This window comes from Pezoporus wallicus, unplaced genomic scaffold, assembly GCF_028554395.1.
Source record: "Pezoporus wallicus isolate ANWC-B61680 ecotype Strahan unplaced genomic scaffold, APGP_CSIRO_Pwel_v1 contig_2908, whole genome shotgun sequence".
Taxonomy (NCBI): Eukaryota; Metazoa; Chordata; class Aves; order Psittaciformes; family Psittacidae; genus Pezoporus; species Pezoporus wallicus.
The window spans coordinates 5876205-5896556 of record NW_026642179.1 but is presented as its reverse complement, the minus strand read 5'-3'; the positions used below and the strand labels follow the sequence as shown (position 1 = coordinate 5896556).

The window sequence follows — 20352 nt, the reverse complement described above, 5'->3', positions numbered from 1 at the left end:
TGCATTGCCCTTGATTTTTATTGTTATTTGTGTACATGTCAGTTCTTTACACTTACTAACATGGTTCGTCTGCCATTAATGCAGATTAGTGGCTTTGTTCTGTAGGTTTTTCCCAGTAGAGCAAGCCTGTATACTAAGGGAGCTTTCTGTGACAGAATTTGTGATAGCGTGCTGGGTGGTACGAGCTGATGGTTACAAAAGGGAGTTGAAGGGTTTTGCATCTCTTCTGATTCACAGATTTAGGCACTAACCTATTTTTCTAGTTAATATTTCTATTCTTACCTCTGTTCTTCCGAAGTAATTTGTCTTCTTTAGGGGCCTGTCCTTAAAAAATGAACACAGACGCTACTAACAGATTTAGCAGCCAACCAGTTTGAAAATCTCACTGTGCCTTTTCCTAACGTATTCCAAATTTTGCTGAGGCCTGCGTAAACTGAGAGCCTGTGAATATTGAAATGTATCTTTGGTTCACTATGACAAGTGATCACATGGTGGGGTTAGTGGTAAAAGCAGACATGTACATACATACTTGCAGGATTAGATACTGCAATATTCGTAATGTTGCAGGATCTAATATAGATAATATTTATAATTTAATATATATTATATATATGTATAAAATAACATATTGAAATGTTTTCTGATACTTGGATCAAAGACATTACATTGATAACTAACCATAGAACCTCTGCTGTAAAACTAATTAATCAGTCCATGTGCATTTACTGAAGAGGTTCACTGCATGTCTGTGTGTGAGAAAGAAACTCCATTTAAAAATATTAATTTGTCATTTTTTTAGGTTCTCTTAAGAATCTTAGACCAGTACAGGCAAAAAGACTATGTTGCGCCACGTGTTCTTCAGCAAACGTTAAATTATCTGAACCAAGGGGTTATTCACTCTGTAACATGGAAGCAGATGAAGCCACACATACAGGTCAGTGTATAAAACCCAGTCATAAACACTGCATGTCACCAGAGATTATAAAAACAACAGAACACCACCAGCAGTTCCGCAGTTCTAGAGAAGGTTTCGTGCAGTGATTGATCTGAGCAAAAAATGGCATTTCTGTATGAATGTGGTTGGTTTTTTTTTGGTATTATGACTACATTTTATTGCAGATATTGTTAACTCAGCTAAAGATTCTGTTCCATGTTTTTATTTTGGAAGTTTTCCAGACAATCATAATGTTCTGTCTTTTATTACTTACTGGTGTTTTGAATTGTCTATAAATTTGGAAAGTCATAATTGATTAGATATAGGGAGAAATTCTTCACTATGAGGGTGGTGAGACATAGTGGAACAGGTTGCACAGAGAAGCTGTGGGTGCCCCATCCCTGGAAACGTTAAAAGCCAGGTTGGTTGGGACTTTGAGGAACCAGGGCTAGTGGAAGGTGTCTCTGCCCACGGCAGGGGGGTTGGAACTGGATGCTCCTTCCAACCCAAACCGTTCTGTGATTCTGTGATTGTAGTGGGCAAAGAGAACATGAACGGTGAGAAACCTAACTCTTTGTTTTATACGTGAACTAAAACCAAGTGAAATGTTATCGTGACGCTTTTATTTTTTTCCAAATCATAAGTTCGTCTGTTGTAGTTAAGCCAATGACTCTTACAAAGAAGGACTTTGAAGTCCATTCTCATGTTAAGTGTTGCATTGGTGAGATCCTTCTGCCAAATGCAATGTTCTGCTATTCATAGACTGTGTCCTGAAGTATATTTTGTGTGAGTCACTTTATAAAGGTAGATTATATAATTACTGCTGTCTGGGACTGTTGCAAAAGAAAAGTATATTGTAAGCTTATTTCTGTTGGCCAGAATTAACACTGGTTAAAAGAATTTGACTCTTCAGGAAAGTAAGTCTAATAAATTAGTGCTTAGTGGAGGGAACCTGTACTGGAATTTGATTTTGTGTGTACTTACGTGTATTTGACTTCTCTAATATTAGAGTATAACAGAAGAAGTGATATTCTCTCTAATGTGCTACAAAGATGAGGACGAAGAGCTCTGGCAAGAGGATCCATATGAATATATCCGCATGAAATTCGGTACATGTTTGTGTTTATTTTTTTGCTTTCATCGTAAGTGTGCACTACAGTCCCAGTTAACAGCATGGCCACTGTAATGTCTCTGTCTTCACTAGTGTCCTGGACTAGAGGAAGAAAATTTAGTTTCTTAAATCTCAGTTAATCTGAGTTAAGAGAAAGCAGCAGATCAAGTGAGTTTTGGCCATTTGGCTGGTAGCTTTAAATGATTCTTTTAACAGTTTTTCCTACTTCACATGTGCTCAGTGCAGCCCAAATAGACTAGCTTGCTCTCTTTTTAATGCCAGTTTCAGAATTTCTTGCAGCTCTTGCTTTGACCAGAAGAGGCCCGACTTGCTCTTCCTTACTGAAAATTGTTAATATCTTCAGAGTTTTTCCTGAGTATTATTGCTAAATTGTAAGATGAATATAAATACATATTCTTCCAAAAGACTCAGTGCAAAAATCATGGTAATATCACATAAGACCATATTATGAATAACTACTTGTATTAAAAGACTCATGTCATTGAGAAAGAGAAAGGTATATTGAAAATATAGCAGCTGTAGCTGGAAAAATTCCTTAAGCCAGGCACCACAGAGATATGTAGCATTTGGGAATTTTTAATTAATTGATTTGGGATTAATATGTGAAACCAGAATTTAAATGTTCATAGAATAATAAGAAAAACCCTTAGAGTTGTTGTGCAAAAAATTACAATATAGTGTTGATCACTGGGGTACAAATACATTGCTCATTTTTAATATGTGAATTCAGTTCATGCTGTATAAGTAGTGAATTCTATTTTTATATGTAGTGAGACAGTTAAATATGGTGAAGGATAAAGAAAAGAAATAAGCATGAAATTACATTGAGTTGAAGTATAGTCATACACATCTGGGTTTGGAACAGAATTCAGTAGTTTGGTCGTATTTCTTAATCATGTTTTATCTTCAGGCTCTCAGGAAAAGTTAGTGTGTGATTTTAACCACAATTTAAGATTATGGTTTTTTAGATCTTTTTCTTTAATTCCATTTGTGTAGGGGTGTTTGCATTAGAACATGTTTGGCAGTGCAGATTTTTTTGTTTTTCAAGATACAAGTGATATTTTCAATATGGTTAAAGGAGGTTTACTTGTTATGAATGAAGCTAAAAAGCTTAAACTCTCAGCACATTTGGAACTCCCCCATAGCCAATTAGTTTTTACAAACAAAAAGTTTCCCATGAGTTTTTAATAAAATCAAACCAAAAACATGTATGTATGCTATGCAGATGGTACTGAAGTGTACTGTTGGTTTTCCTATAGAAGTTTTAATACACACAAAAAAAAAAACAACAACCCAAAACCCCAGGACTTTTCATCCCTTAAATACATTGTTTCAAAGAATTAATGAATAAATAACACATCCCTAATAAAGGGAATGATCAGTGATCAGAGCATCAGGAAGGCAAGAAGTAAATGCTTTCATAAGCTATGTGACATAAGCTTGGATCTGACTCATTAAGTGTGAATACAACTCTGTCAGTAGTTTTAAAGTTACATATTCACCCTGGTTTTGTGATGTCCCACAGATAAGATGGTTTATAAAAGTTTAATTCTGTCATTCAAAATAGATTTTTTTTTTTAAATTTTTAGATGTATTTGAAGATTATGCATCCACTACAACAGCAGCACAGAATCTCCTTTATACTGCTGCGAAGAAGAGAAAAGAGGTATGTAACTAGTGCTTTTTAATTATTTGAAGTTTCCTTAATGATGTAATTTTCCCTTAAAGTTGAAGATGCTCCAGGAAGCTAGTCTTGAAAAATCTACTTGCTAATACATAGTCAAATGTTTTCCTGGCTGAGTGCTATCAATATTGAGTGAATAAAAGTATGTGTGTATTTATAAATAAGTAAGTGGATTCCTCTTGCAGCCAGATACAAACTGAATTGGAATAGATGTACTAGTATTTTCCCAAGTTTGCAAACAGCCTCTGTCATGGATGTTCTGAGCTTCCCAAACTGTAGCAGGGGGAAAGTGAACTCGATCCTTATTAGTTTTCACTGATGTTATTTTAAATCCTGTTGACAACTGTGAAATAAATTATAAAGAATTAAAGCAGTTTCATAGTTACTCTTTAAATGAGGATATAACTTCCCTGTAGATCTTTCTATACTTACATTAATCTGGGCAAAAGATTGCCAAGCCCTGGGAAGCATATGCCAGTTTACTAAAACTGTGAACTTTTCACTGGATACCATTTTAACATCCAGTAAACATGGAGCTGTTTTTCCAGGTGGATTTTTTAGAGAAGAGCGTAGTTTTTTTGTCAGGTGGAATAGCCTATGATCTTTCTTCTTTATCGTCAAAACAGTCCTTGCCCACTGATCTTCTCATTTTCGTGATTTGCACTGAGACTGTCAAAATGTGATAGTATCTGAAAGGCACATAATGGGTGTGGAAATGAAGTTAAACGATTAGTTTTGCCAAGAAGCCTTTCAAAGTCTAGTCAACTTCAGAAATTACTGCCAAAATCAATTGATTAAAATAAGTTTATGAGGTTTTAGTCCAAGCTGTTCTTGAATATGTATATATTCATACATATATGTACACACATGTATATGTACATGTATATGTGTGTATATATATATATGTATGTATCTGTGTGAGACAATAAAATAGGCGCGGTACTGTTTGAGCCTCTTGCCTTTTCATCACCTTTTTTGATTTACCACAAGACAACAAAAATACCTATGTACTGTTACTAATGTGAAATTTCAAGGAGATTAATATAATTCTGACAAGTTGGGCTGAAAAGTTGAAAAAGGAACCTGCTAAATTTTAACTATGGAAAGATGCTACATGTAACACCTCACAGTTGCTTTCGTCAAGGTGAAATTTCTACTTGAATTTTTTAACTTAAACAATACTGTTAAAATTGACAAAAGAAGATTGTATGTTTTCTGTCTTGCATAGGTACTACCAAAAATGATGGCATATTGCTACCAGATTCTGACAGAGCCAAACATTGATCCAAGGAAAAAAGATGGAGCTTTGCATGTTATAGGATCCCTAGCAGATATTTTACTGAAGGTATGTGGGTAAAGAAGTGAAAAAGGTTTGTAATTCTTATTATTAACTGCCTTTTCCAATAAATATGTCTTAGCTTGTAAAGTGTGGCTAGCCGTTAGCCATGTTTATAAAGTTTGTAGAGAGATTGCGCTGTGTGGTAAGAATCTGAGGGTTTGTTTCTTTACAAATATTATCATTCCTGTTTTTTATATTCCCATTTTATAGGCATACTTTTCTTCTCAAGTTTCTCCAAAGCACTGTTTGTTTACTCTCTTACTTTACAAGTAAAATGAAAGGGTGTTAAAAATGCAAACATGCATTCCATCAGTAACATTTTCTATGATCCTTTAGCAAACTGCCCAACAGCCTGCACTATTGTGGGCTTCTGGTTCTAGAAAAACGTTTACTTAACATGTTCCAGGAATGTTTTGTCTAGCTTGCCAGCTTTCTTACCCTACAGTATGTTGCTTTAACTCTTATTTTGTCTGCCATTTGGGAGTCTTGAAAGTAACTGGACAGAGCACAGAGTTCTAACCTTCCTCCAATTTTTATACAGTATCTTCAGAATTTTGAGTATTTGTCTGGTATTTGAATATACATTTAATCTACACTGTTACTCTCCAATGTAATATTGATTACAGTTTCCCTTATGCTTTTGTAGAAGGTAGAGTCTAAAGTATGCCCTCTCTCCATGATAACTTTAAAAAAGTTACCACTTTTATCATGAGAATGGCAGCCTTGTGCTGGAGGCTTCCTTTTAGAAGTATTTTATTGTATTTTATGTGAGTTGTCCATCTGTGCAGGATGTGTCTTCAGGTTACAAGCAACATTTGCCATCTATTTGATACCAACGTACCAATCTACAGTCTGATCTGAAATCCAGAAACTTCAGTAACTTTTGCAGATATTTTGTAGATTACATTAGTTTCTAAAAGCCCTCCCTCATGGTGGAGTATAACAGTGGACATTATTATAGGAGGACATTGTTTGTGTTGTGAGGAGCCTTTCATATTGATTAGGGGTTTCTAAACCCATTTATCTCTGTTCTAAAGGCAAAAAAAAAAAAAAAAAAAAGGAATTTATTCCAGTATACTGCTGTTATTTGAAATTTTCAGTCTTGAAACATGAATTTATACTTTATAAGAGTATATATTTTCTATCTACTTTATAAAACCCCCAAACATTGCAGACGCTTTTCAGCTCTGAATTTCTTGTGTTTGGGATTTGACAGATTGAAAAATCCCATTATTTGTTTCTTCATAAAAGACTTGATTTATAGTGCTTTCTGGCTGGTGAGCCGACTGAGATAAGATTGTGAGGAGCTCCGTAAAACCCTACCTTAGCCACCTGATTCCCTGTAGTGGCTCCGGTTTAATGTGTGAAAATCTCTGACCTGTGTGCACAAAGGAAATCTCTTTTCCCTTCTCTGTGTTTTTTTCTCTGTCCAGTTCTTCATCTGTCCTTCTGAAAGTTGTGAAACTAGTGTGTGAAAAAATGATTTATGCATTGGTGAAGTAAAAGTGTGATCATCCAACATATATTTTGCGTGTTGAATGTCCCTTTTTACCCTTTTTTCCTATCTCAGCCACTGAATCATTCCTTTAGATGGTTACACGGCATACATATTTTCTAGTATCCTGGGGCTAGAGGTGCTAAGAAAGTCCCAAGTCTCCATGCTGGTGTTTCTGGCTTCCTGTGAATATCTTGGGATTTGCCAAGGTTTGAATAATAAAAGATTATTTTCACTGATTATCCTCCAGCTTTCTATCAGAAAGGACGTATCTTAGTCCATTAATAAACAAAAAAAGATGTATTGTTGTAGTTTGTAAAATAATGACTTTTGATGCTGATAGTAGGTAATTTGAAACAGATCTCTTTCATACTAAGCTTATATTTTTCTTCAGGCACGTATGTACTCCTTTGTAGAAAGAATGGAGGTACTAGGTTATTGATCCTCATTGTTTTTAAGAAGAATCAGCTGGAAGCGGTTGCCTTAAAGAAAATGGAAACTCCAGTTTATAGTATTGTAATGAGTTGCGTAGAGTTGAATATTGTATGTACAGTTCAGTTATCTGGCTTTGAACTTGCTATGTTTATGAGGTTTGTTCAGTTCAAGGTACAGGCTCCAAATCTTTTTGTGAGAGAATACCTTTACTACATAGGCAAATCATTGTATTTCCCATAGTTGATAGTTGAAATGGAATATTGTCTAGAATGAAGTATGTAAAATGAATAAGCTCCAAAATTAATTTTTATTTACATCAACAGAAGAGTGTCTTCAAGGATCAAATGGAGCTGATGTTACAGAATCATGTATTTCCACTGTTCATGTCCAACCTGGGGTACCTCAGAGCTAGAGTAAGTTCACAAGTTACATCATTATTTCAGTATTTGCCATGATTCTTCCCTTTGCAGTTTGACTTCATTCTGAATGTTAATGAAAGGAATAAAGCAAATACATACTAAAATTTCAATTTTCAAACAGCCTTGTGCAGTAGTTTTTCATTTTGATTTAAAAATGGTTAGTCAGTTAAATGAATTGATGAAAAGTTTCTCGTATTATTGTTTACTTCTTTGATTGTGGCCCTTTTGTGACTATTTTTCTTTAGTAGATCTCAAAAACTAGAGTGGTTGGATGACTGTGAAGAATAGGTAGGACTTCCACAGAGTAGGTAATGCCAGTTTTTGAGTGTAGCTTGAAAAAATTCCCCAGTTGGTCCTATCAGTCATAAACAAACATTTAATTTTCTTTAATTACTGTTCTGTTTTGTTTTGTTTGTTGTTTTTTTTTCCCCAGAAGGACCAGAATTATGAATGACAATTATGTCCATAGTGTATTTATAAGATTTGAGAAAGGAAGATAAAGGACTGGAAGTGTTCAAGGCCAGGTCAGACTTGCAGGGACTTTGAGCAGCCTGGGTTAGTGAAAGGAGTCCTTGCCCGTGGCAGAGGGGTTGGAACTGGATGAAGTTTAAGGTCCCTTGCAACCCAAACCATTCCATGATTCTCTGAACTGCTTGAGTGCAAAAACTGGTATATTTACTGTAGGAATACCCTATAATTAAGGGGGAAAAAAAGCAATATGTGCAAGTAGAGATAATTAGCATTGGTTTTGTATGAGTTAAAAAATGCTCAAAATTGTAGTAGTCCCTAAACTTGCTTTTTTTTTTCCTCATCATGCAGTCCTGTTGGGTACTTCATTCATTCAGTGCTTTGGAATTTCATAATGAGCTAAACTTGAGGAATGCAGTAGAGTTGGCAAAGAAGAGCCTGATTGAAGATAAGGAAATGCCCGTCAAAGTAGAAGCAGCCATAGCTCTTCAGACATTAATAAGCAACCAAGAGCAAGGTATGCTACAGTGATTCATTAGTTGCATACACTGATGAGGAGGTTGGTGTAGATTTATCTAAACATTTCTGCCACTTGAAAGATGTAGATTTCAGAACATTTCATCATGTTTAGACAACTTCACTTGCCCATTAGTTACTGTATACATCCCAGAATTCTGACTTCAAGTTTGTATCGCAGGTCTCTACACAAAAAAAGTTGGAATCAAAAATTTCTTTGAATAAAGTAAATAGCACCTGTCTTTGTTTTTCTTTAGTGAAAAGAAATAACTTGTATCTCTAAGAATGAATGGTGGCATGTGTTTCCCCAAAACAGTGGATTTTAATTGTAGGTGATGTTTTAGTATTGAATGTGGTAAATGTACAGTTTATTTTCTTTGTTGGTTTGTTGTTTATGGGGTGCAAATTGCCCTGAATAATTTTTTTGGCTTTGGGGTTTTTTTTTGTGAATTAACTTACGTTGTTCAAGAGTAGTCAGTCCATAATAGTTTTGAGATACTGGGTGTTTGTGTTTATGGACAGTTGATTTCACCTAGGGTTTTTTTTATTTTTTTAGCCAAGGAATATGTGAAGCCTTACATAAGGCCAGTTATGCAAGAGCTCTTGCACATTGTTAGAGAGACGGAAAACGACGATCTTACTAATGTAATCCAGAAGATGATCTGTGAATACAGTCAGGAAGTAGCTACTATCGCAGTTGACATGACTCAGCACCTGGTAAGAGGCAAGGGTAAAGTAACAGTACAGTCAGAAGAGCATGCCTAGTTTAGTAAACATGTAATGAACTTTGTATGAATTGCACACTGTTTAAAGTAATCTTTATAAAGATCCACCTTTAGTATTCACTGTATTCATTTCAGTATGAAGCATCTTTACAACCTGTAGGTTTTTAGAGATACCAATTTTGCCACTGGTTTTAATGAGCTAATCTTTTATCTATTTAATATTTCAAATGATGCATCATAGCCAGACTTCTCAAAAAGGAATTTTTAATTTTCTGTATTCTCCTTTCAGAAGTAAGGAATATATTTTTCAGTGCTGACAGCTCATACAGATAATGCATTGCTGCTCTTGCGTTAGCTGTCTTGGTTTTGCATGACAAATTAGAAACGTGAGCTTGCTCTTGAATGTCAAGTTGGTTGTTGTTTTTTTTTTCATAGGCTGAAATATTTGGTAAAGTACTTCAAAGTGAGGAATATGAAGAAGTAGAGGACAAAACAGTTATGGCCATGGGCATCTTGCACACAATTGACACAATCCTGACAGTTGTGGAAGATCACAAGGAGGTGAGATTTTTTTATGCATCTTTTCTCCTGCTGTTCCCTTACACCTTTCATTCATTTTAAGAAGCACTTCTATGTATGTTGCATCTCTTGAGTTGATATGAGTGTGTATTTTTTATAGCAGCATGATGAATTAGTACCAAGTGATCTCTGACAAATTTGAATTTAAAGCCCAGTTTACTTTTATGATTTTTTAATTGTTGAACTCTCAACTTTGATGGGAATTTTTATCCTGAGGGTAAAAGCCTTAGCTCTTATTTTCATAATACTTAATTGGATATTTATATTACAGACTGTTGAAATAGATTTTTAGAGAGAAATATTTTGCACAAGGCTAATTTTTTACAATGGTGACTCATACTTTGTTGTTTACTCAGCAATTCCTTGGATAGAATTCCTAGGAATTGGTCTCCTAATTTGAGTGCAGTGTAAGTCTGTGTTTCACATATTCAGGGAAGAAAGATTCTTTCTGCTCATACCACCTGAGCTGACTGAGATAGGGAGGAGTTCAATGACTGATCAAGGAGGCAAAGTCAGTGAGTAACTTTAAACTCAGCATAAAAGTGCTTTGTCCCGGGTTGTTTGCTTCCTTGTTTTACAATGAGAATGCTTCATTGCAAGGGTGAAATCTTTTTATGAAGCTTATAATTTTGAAAATAGATTCATTAAAATACTAATTATTTGGTTATAAGACCATTATGTTCCATTGGATTTCAAAATATCTTTTCATTTCTTTACAAGAACCTCTTGCATCTTTTTAAAGTTAAAATGAAGTCTGATAGCTAAGCCGAGCATTAGGAATGACTGTCTGAAGTGGATCTTCTGCCTAGGAAGAGCTTTAGGGTTGGGGTAGTTTTGGTATAAACTTAGAAGCTTATTTCTCTTGTGTGAAGCACAGACTAAAATACTGTGCAGAGTGCTCTTCATCTTAGGATCTTAGAAAATTTTAAAAGTGATATAGATGATATAGAAATGACATATGAGGCTGAAAACTCTCTTGTATGTATGGAGAGAGTTTAGAGGATGAAAACTCAAGTCACTCAAAGGTGACTCGAAGGTAAGAGGATGAATCTGTGGTCACATACTTAATGCCTTAATTTTTCCCTGCAACATTATGTCTGTAATTACCTGTGGTAATAGCATGAAATGTCTGTATTTGATGGCTTTAATTAGATTTATAATGTAGCCATATATTTCTAATTTAGTTTAATTCATAAATGTAGTCTCTCTGTCTAACATGGCAAGGCTAAATCCTGACTTCGACACAGTTGTATGCTCTGAATTTTTGCATGTGTCTCCTCGTACTGAGCCTACTCTGGGAAGCTCTCCATAGACATTAGGCAAAAGCATCTCTTCCTTTCTTCCTGTTCTACTTCAAAGTTTTTGAACAGAGGATTTATCTCAAATACTTTGAGTACAGTATTAACTTCATATCCAGAAAGGAAAACAGGTACAGTTTTTGGTAGGATCTGTAGAGCAACCATAAAATAAGATTTTTATTTTTTTTAGTAAAAAGAAAAATACTGTGACAAGCTTTAAAGCAATACTGTTTATTGGAAATGAATACTTACATCAGCGAGACCTTATTTCATACTATTCCAGTCATTAACACAGCATTTAAGTGATAAAAGTCTTTTGCTTTGAAGGACTTGTCAAACTGAATTAGTCAAATACATTGATTAAACGCCTGTATTTCTAAGTTTTTAAATAAACTTCTTTATGTTCTTATTTCAGATAACTCAACAGCTTGAGAGCATTTGTTTACAGATTATTGGCCTTGTTTTGCAGAAACATGTTATAGGTATGTTTTAGAGATAATTTTTAGGAAAACATTACTTATTTTTACATTAAAAATATCTTAAATTTATTATTACAAACGGTACTGTCTTCCTGAACCATCTTTTTGTATGTGTGCTTCTTTAAAGAAAAAAAGTTGTTAATTTTCAGTTATGATTTGTTCTCCTGATACGTTAGTCAGGCTGGTTATTGTGATTTGAAAGTCAGACTCAAAAGTAGAAGATGCAGTTCTGATTATAGTTCTGGCTAGCTGTGTTAAAGGACAATACCTGCAATTACATTTGTATTTTATGGACATGGGCTGCAATTAAATTACTGCTTTATCAGTAGCCTTGACTAAAGAGTCACACAGTTTGGGGATAAGGCCTTTAAGAAAAAACAAAAGTTGAGGGAAAAAATATTTTTCAGTAAATTGTTTAGAAGCAATGTCTTTGTGCTGGTATTTTTCTGGTGTGTATTTGCAATGGAAAACTATGCATATCATTGTAACTATAGCCAACATAAGGCTCATCTACAAGAGTCTTCTCCGGTTTGTATTATTTTTCTACATACTGATTTAGTTACTAATTGCTAAAAGTTACTAATTCTAGTTGTTTTATGACTCAGGGCGTGGTTTCAAATTTCAAGGTATTAGCAAGCTAATTTTGTTTTTTGCAAAGCACCCTACTTCAAATTGTTTCTCCTTTCCAGAGTTTTATGAAGAAATTCTCTCCTTGGCCTACAGCTTGACATGCCAGATGATTTCACCTCAAATGTGGCAGCTTTTGGGTGTCCTATATGAAGTTTTCCAGCAAGATTGCTTTGAGTACTTTGCAGGTATGATCACTTCTATTGATGTTTCTACTGCTTGGGAATTACTTTCTAAAACACACCTTAGTAAGGGTCTTTTCCATTTAGTGTTTTGGTTTAAAATGATTGTGTATTTGAGTCATGCCCTGACCGTCTGTTTAGTGTGGGAGTATAACAGGAGCGTATTTAAGTAGGAGAAACGTGTTCAAATCTGTCAGTGTGATCAGTTATTGTAGGAGGTCCTGAACCCAAAGCAAGCTGAAATATACAAAGTTAATGTGAAACTACAAATTAATTAATTAAAATTCTGTTTCCTTTTCTGACAAGGCACCCTGCATGGTGCACTTTATAAAAAATGTTTCAAATTAGACTTTTGCAGAGTTTGAATTTCCACATTTCCACCCATATCCAAGAATCTGAGCTAATGAATTCCCTTACAGGACTGCAGCCTCACTGGTTTGCAATTGGATGGGTTAGTTCATAATGTTTTTCTCTTTTGCTCTCGCTGTTTTGCAGATATGATGCCTCTCTTGCATAATTATGTGACCATTGACACTAATACTTTACTGTCTAACCCAAAGCATTTAGAAATCATTTATGCTATGTGTAAAAAGGTAAGGCTTCTCATTCTTACTGTTGAGCTTATCATTGGTGCTTAACGATCAGATTAGCAGAGTGACCTGAACTGTCAGGTGGTTGGCAGTCATTTCAGAACGCAATGAAATTTGGTCTCGGCTCAGTTCCGAGTACACATAGCACTTTCACACTTGTTAAGTGACATGCTTTTAAATAAATTACATGTACAAATCTGTGTGGGAGAAAGTTGCTGTTCGTCTTGACTCTCTTTTATGAACAGCTATTTTGGTAAGTAGAGGAATTAATGAAGCCTGATTTCCTTGGGTTGTGTATCTGCAATTGGATTTCTCTAGTTGTCAGCTAAGGTGTGAACTTATTTGAAGTTCCTCTTACATTTATATTTCTCTTCTATGCTGATTCTCTCATCTGAAAATATGAGATCACACTGCAGCCTTTCTCTGATTTTAGGCATTATAGAGTGTTAGGCATCTAGCTACCATCTTACTTTTAAGAAACTTACAGAAATTCAGTGTGTTTCAGAATTCTTTGTCAGGCTTGATTGACACTGACCATAGGGTTGAAATGTGCTGAAAAGAAGCAGTCAGTTTCACATGTATGTGCATACACATACAGTAATTGCGTAGATCTTCTTTTTAATCAGAAACTAGACTAGAGATAGGGCTTCACTTTGCCAGCCTGCTAATCTGCCAGTATCTATTAGAACTGAATTGAAAAAATGGAAGCAAAATGTGGAAAACATCAATGTTTCTTACCAGTAGCATTTCCTTTAAAAAATGGAGAGCTATGACATATAAAAAATGCTAACATTTGTAAAGAACTATAGCAGTTTCTTCGAATTTTTTAAATTCGTCTTTAGCCACTTATCCTTATTTATGTCCTATAGAGATGATTTTTTTATGTGTCTTAATTCCTTCACAAAATATAACATGAATAAATATGTATATGCTATGTAGAGGGGTTTTGGTATATACAGTTACAGGAGCACACTTGATTTCAAAGTTATCAGTGATTCATATTGATAAACTAAATTGTCGTCCTGGTTGGTAGGTATTAACAGGAGATGCAGGAGAAGATGCAGAGTGCCATGCAGCCAAACTCCTAGAAGTAATTGTTCTTCAATGCAAAGGACGGGGTATTGACCAGGTGATACATATTGAACAGTTTTTCTCTTTTACTAGTTCCCAGTGATGTGTGTATAATTCCTGAAAAAGCAGTTAGAATTGGAGAATTTGAGGTAAATGTGAAGTGTAGAGATGGGGAGAAATGCAGAAAAAAGTAAATGAACTCAGGAGAGTTTGTAAGGTTGGTTGTTTTATTTGTTCGTTTGGGAATTTTTTTGCATTACAGATTAGTGGGCATGACCTGAAAATGATAGAATCATAGAATAGTTCGGGTTGGAAAGGGCTTTGAGATCATCTTGTTCCAACCACCCTGCCATGGGCAGGGACACCTCGCACTAAACCATGTCACCCCAGACTCCATCCATCCTGGCCTTGAACACTGCCAGGGGTGGAGCATATGAATACAGACTGAATAATAAGGGTAGAGTATGATGTGCAGGATGGTCTTTTTTTGCTTTTTCCTAATAGGATTTCCTTTTTGATTCAAAACACAAATTGTTAAATAATTGTGGCTGAGAGGTTAACTATACATATCCAACTACTGAAATTGTTTCTCCAAGCAATTTGAACTTGTTCCCTTTTAATATTTTGAATTTCTCAGTGCATTTGGAAATTAATTTTTGGTGTGGCTGGATTGTGGTTGCTGGGTAAAACATGATCACGACACATAATAAGTTGTTCAGAGTTTCTTAGAACACACTTTTAGTATGCAGTCTCTTTCCTATTAAGGGCTAAATTCTGGTCTCGTGTTTTACACAATGCTCCAGGCTCAATTTCTTTAACATACCATATTCGATGTTGCCACAGTGGAATCCGTGGACTTTGGTAATAAATTTTCAGTTAATTTCACTGAAACCAATGTAACTTCACTAACGTAAATCTGAAGTCACTGAAGATAAAAATGTTCCCTGAAAGATTTTATTTTTAAAGGAGATCTGGAAGGGATTAAAGTGAACTGTAAGCATTTGCATTGAAATAAGTATGTGGTGGAAGGATTAATTGAGCTCCACAACTCTGTGAATTAAAATGGTTGCACATTGAACTGAAACTCATAAACTAAAACATTCATAATGCTTCCCAGTTATTATAAAGCATAAACTTGCACATTGAAATATAGATATTAATTTCATTGTGTGGAAATCTGTGCGTACTTGCTTTTATCTGAATAAATTCACTCATTTCAAACTTTTATAAGAAATTTAACATCACTTTTCTTAGGAAAAATTTCTTTTCTTGCAGGTTGAGGTAATATTTTTATGCCTGTTAGTTTTGAAATTGTTGGATATCTTTATTGAAAGATAAGAATATCTTTGAGTTCTTCTCTAAACCTTTTATGCACACTAGAAAAAATTACACCAAATGGTCCCAAATATTATTTTCTGTGCTGAGAATAACACTGGCAATTTTTAGCTCAGAGAATAGCTATTTTGGGGAAGATGTATAAGGGTGTAATCAGAGGCTTAAAATGCTTTTATACTAGGAAGTGAATAGAATGTGTTTCTAGGTTACACCTGCACTTCAGCTAACTCTGGAGATCAATTCAGATAATAGTATCTTAAATTTTTTTTTATAATCTGGCAACATGTGCAATGCCTGTTTTATTTTTCTTTTCTTCTTTATATTTCTATGCCCAGTGTATTCCACTCTTTGTGGAGGCTGTTCTGGATCGATTAACTAGAGGAGTTAAAACAAGTGAGCTTCGTACCATGTGTCTTCAGGTTGCCATAGCTGCACTCTACTACAATCCTGACCTACTTCTGCACACCTTAGAGAACATCAGATTTCCACACAATCCTGAGCCCATCACTGCACAGTTCATAAACCAGTGGATGAATGACACAGACTGTTTTCTTGGGCAAGTACTGTGTTGTCTTCTTTTAGAAGTCCATGGGTTTGAATTTTTTTGTTTGCTTCTGTGTATGTCCCTCATTGTGTTGATGAAAGAGTTTTCATTCAATGGCTAGTCTAAGTAACAGTAATCCACATGAGGTCTGACTGCTGTGATGCCAGTGAAGGTGACCTATGTCCATGTAACTTTTCCAGGTCTGTTGAGCCACATGCTGCATTTTCTGTGTTGTGAGGATACAAGGGTACAATACCTAGGCTATTTCAGAATTCTTTTAAGTTTCTTAGTCATGAACTATCTGCTGCTCCAAAAGATGGACCAACATGCATTGAGAGTAGTATTCAGAGCTGACCAGCAGGATTTCAGTGAGATGCTAACTTTTTTTCCTGAAACACTGTATACATATTTTCTGTTCTATAGTTTATAAAGTATTTTCAACTGCTCCACTTAATGTTAAAAAACATCATTCTGTCCAATGAATCCCACATCCTTATTTTAATCCCTGTGAGTTGTTCATGATCAACTTGCGTATTTATCATTATGCTGTCGATGTACTAACTGTTTAGCTTACTCCTGAACTTAGACTTCATTCCAGCCTTCCTCAGACATTTGTGTACACTGCATGAGTGTGCACTTGGGCAGGAGCTGAACATTTGTCAAGTAAATGAAGGTGGACAAAGCCTGTCATCACATAGCTAAGCATGCATTTGATGCTTTGTGGATGTGAAGTCCAGTGCTTGACAGTTAGTGCTTGCCTCTCGGCTAAGATGTGGTGTCGAACTGTGAGATTCAAATCCACTTAAGGGCAAAGCAGGCAGTCAGATGCAGTTAACAGCTACCTCTCATCTTCCTGCTGTGAGTTACGTTTTCTAGGTGGAGGCTGACATCTGACTGCAGGTATACAGATAGGCTTAGAATGAATCTTCTCTGTTCATGGTCTATGCCAGCAGACTAAGTGAAGTGTCAGCATGTTAGCAATCATGATGTAAATGAGAATGGGCTGAGACAGGCAGCTCCTCACCCATAGATGCATACCTTATTTTAGATTGTCAGTCTTTTCCTACCTGTTTTTTATTTTTTATTGGTACAGTTTTGTCTTTCCAATTCTAAACAAGTCTCTAGGGAGCTTCTTATAAGGGGGTTTCTCCACTCCTCAGTCATCCAAGTAGCTTTTCTCCATACCAATTCTTATGCGAGTTAATATTCCCTGAACAGAATTATATGCCATCTTGATATAGCTGTGCTATTGCCTCAGTGTCTGTCTTGAATTTAGAACTGTGTGGTGCATTAGGGCACTGCATCACCTTTTTCATAACTGTAATAAAATAGTGATTCCAAATCAATCAGTGACTAACTGGTATATCCAGGCTTACTTTCAGCATGTCCTTTGCAGTATTTTTGAAACACATACCACATACACAGGAAAAATTGTTTTTGTCCCTCCTCTGTCCTAAGTACAATTTATTGGGATGAGGATGAAAGCTCAGTAATTTGTAGAATTGCAGCATATTTCAGGTCTGCATGTTAATTCTTTTTTACTAGAATGAAAACCACTTGGAGATACAAGAGAAATGTGTGATATACAGGTTTTGTGCAGCTTCCCCATTCATGTCTGTGTTTGAAGGTGTTACCGTAGCAGTCTCTCCTTGAAGGGAAAAAAAAAGTATTAAATGGATAAAAACTGGGGGGGGGGGGGGGAAATCTCTTACTATAACAAACTAGATGGTTCATATTATCACAAGCATTATGACTTCTACCTGCTGTGTGTACAAAATGTCTACAGTACATCCTGTATCTTAACATAAATACACAACTTATCACTTAGAGGGGTTACTTGAACTGGTGACAAAGAAGGCATAAAGGAGCCAGTGTCACTCATTTCTTTTTACAGTGCCAGTGGCTGAAAAATAGCACCTTTAAGTCTCTTTCTCCCGCATTGCATGGTAATATTATTGTTAATTACTGAATTATTTTTATATCTACCCACTTTAGAAAAGGAGTTCCATGAACTGATTTTGTTTAGTTTTTTATGGCTGAAGTGCAGTTGTCGAGATTCAGCTCTTTGTTCTGTCATTTTTTCTACTGCATATCAAATGCTGAACTCATACAGAGGCAGTAGGAAGGAAAACGTTCCCTACAGATGGTAAACTTGTCATACCTTTTTAAAAAGAAATAAAAAATGAAAGAGATTAATAGCCTTAAACAGTTCATCCTGGAACATTCAATGAGAAATTAGTCAAATCCAGAGGGGAAAAATGCTGCAGATCTGACTAGGCTCTAACCTCAATTACTCCTATAAGCTACAGCATAACTTTCAGTTCTTTTCTGTTGCTTTTTGAAAAGAATCAGCTATTGCAACTACTGTTCAACTAAAGTCTTCTTCAGAGCTGAGGCAAAAGTTGACAAAGCCTATGAAAATGAAACATGGAGATCATGATGCTGAATTCTGCTCATACTCTACGCTTGAATGGCAGCAGAAGATTAAAATGTGTTTCTTCGATCTGTTGCTACCAGCAGTGAAATAAATCATAGAATCATGAAACAGTTTGGAAGGGACCTTAAAGCTCATCGAGGTCCAACCCCCTGCTGTGGGCAGGGACACCTTTCACTAGACCAGTTTGCTCAAGGCCCCGTCCAACCTGGCCTTGAACATTGGCAGGAACAGAGCAGCCACAACTTCTTTGGGCAACCTGTGCCAGTTCCTCACCACCCTCATAGTGAAGAATTTCTTCCCAATGTCTAATCTAATCTGGAGGCCCCAGAACAGAAGAGGAGGTGTGTAGTATCATTGGGTATTTCCCAATGTATGACACGTATTGATGACATGATAGACTTGAGATGAGGAAACATTACCAAGAGGGTGTTCCCTACCTCTCTGTCTCCTGCCAAGGGCCCAGGGGACATGCCTCAGTTCAGCCTGGGGCCTTCAGTCCCTGTCTGGGCCATGTTGTAGCTGTGCCTGTCCCTATCTGCTGGATGCATCTGGGACCTGCACTGCGGAGAGCTACTCTCCTGGGTGGATGCCTTAGACCTATGGCATCACTTGTCATGCAGAGATGTAGGGATCCCATAGCATAATGTATTCTATTTCTATTCTAGTCTAGTGTAGTCCATTCCATTCTACTCCATCCCACTCCATCCCATTCCACTCCTCTCCATGCCTCCTCATTACATTCCATTCCCTGCGCTCTCCCTGAGCTGAATAACAAGAATTTTATTTCCCTGCAGTGCCAGGGGTTTTCAAATCAGTTGTAAGACTCACAGAGCCTAGAGAAATTGTAGAAGATTGAAATAGATCTACCTCCAGCTGTGAAGGGCCAGTGAATCTTACTGCCATTTCTTTGTCAGCCATGCAGGAAACCTGTGGCTTACTGGTAACAGTGGCTCTTCAGGATGCTTTGTCCACACATCTCACATCCCTCTGCCCTCCTGCTCCTATGAAGTCTTAGTACCCATAGATTCTGCCTTGCCAGCAGTAGGGTTGTCTGCATGCTCTCAGGCTGGAGCCAACAGTGTTTACCAAAAGCAGTATTTCTTGCACCATGCTTGTGAAGGCATGAGATAGAATCCATGGAAATAATACACTTGGGGAGGGAAGCAGTTGTGGTAGGGTAAGTAACTGTTCTTCCATGTTATTAAAAATAGGGAAACTATTTAGAACTGAGTAGACGTTTGGAATATTATGATCCAGGCAAGGAGAGCTCACTACTCATTGTAAGACTGTGCATAAATCCAGTATGTCGTTGTAGATACCATATATCTGTGAATGTGTGCCCATAATGCCCATGTGCCAGAGCATGTTGTATTTATTTATTTTCAAATGTTTTCTACAAAAACTTTAAACTGAAAAGTCTTTTGTAGAAACATTTGTTCCTTACTGCCTTCCACCCTTTCCTTGACAACTGAAATTTGGGTGAGACTTCTGCATGACTTATGCTTACTCTCATACTAAAAATTCTTATGTGAAATCTAGGGTGAAAAGAAAATCTAACTTGCTTCAAAAAACCCTCAGTAGCATTTTTATTTTTTTAGAAGGTGAATAGGGGCATTTATTTGGTAGGAGTTTAAATAGGTAGAAATCCTGGTCTTCTCAGTTGTATATAAAATCCTATTCTTACATAGAAAAACAGGGTTGGTTCCAACTTTGCAGCAACAAGGAAATGGCCAATTACTTGCAGTTTGTCCAGGAACTGGGTTGCTGTGTTAGAAAGCAAATTGATCCTCGCATAAAGGAGCCCAGCAAACCAGTAAAAAAAAGGCTTAGTGTTTTCCCTTTGAAATACTTTCAGCTTGGTTTAAAATACAAAAGATTCTTAGACCTTTTTGTCCTGTCTTGGAAAGAAGTGTATTAGCAAGAAAAGGTCCTGCAGTATATGAAGACCACACACAGCTTGTTGAAAATAGACTAGCCTAGGAGTTGGGCCTTTCCATTGCCATATGTTGCATGTTTAGCACTCCAGGCTTGATACACCATTGAGGGAGCAAGCAGAGTTCCTG

The 20352-nt window shown here is 36.2% G+C and overlaps 1 protein-coding gene across 3 annotated transcripts in view; it reads left to right on the top strand.

The window, feature by feature from the left end:
* Positions 1 to 20352, top strand: part of IPO8 (importin 8) — a 48408-nt gene that overhangs the window by 20026 nt on the left and 8030 nt on the right. For 2 of the 3 annotated variants that reach the window (XM_057427832.1, XM_057427834.1), the window contains exons 9-21: positions 800 to 934; positions 1944 to 2043; positions 3656 to 3732; positions 4979 to 5095; positions 7343 to 7432; positions 8258 to 8423; positions 8979 to 9139; positions 9583 to 9708; positions 11440 to 11506; positions 12193 to 12318; positions 12808 to 12905; positions 13936 to 14031; positions 15644 to 15864. In XM_057427832.1, coding sequence (XP_057283815.1) covers positions 800 to 934; positions 1944 to 2043; positions 3656 to 3732; positions 4979 to 5095; positions 7343 to 7432; positions 8258 to 8423; positions 8979 to 9139; positions 9583 to 9708; positions 11440 to 11506; positions 12193 to 12318; positions 12808 to 12905; positions 13936 to 14031; positions 15644 to 15864 — 1580 coding nt within the window. The remainder of the gene's footprint in view (positions 1 to 799; positions 935 to 1943; positions 2044 to 3655; positions 3733 to 4978; positions 5096 to 7342; positions 7433 to 8257; positions 8424 to 8978; positions 9140 to 9582; positions 9709 to 11439; positions 11507 to 12192; positions 12319 to 12807; positions 12906 to 13935; positions 14032 to 15643; positions 15865 to 20352) is intronic. The other variant, XM_057427833.1, reaches the window with a different exon arrangement.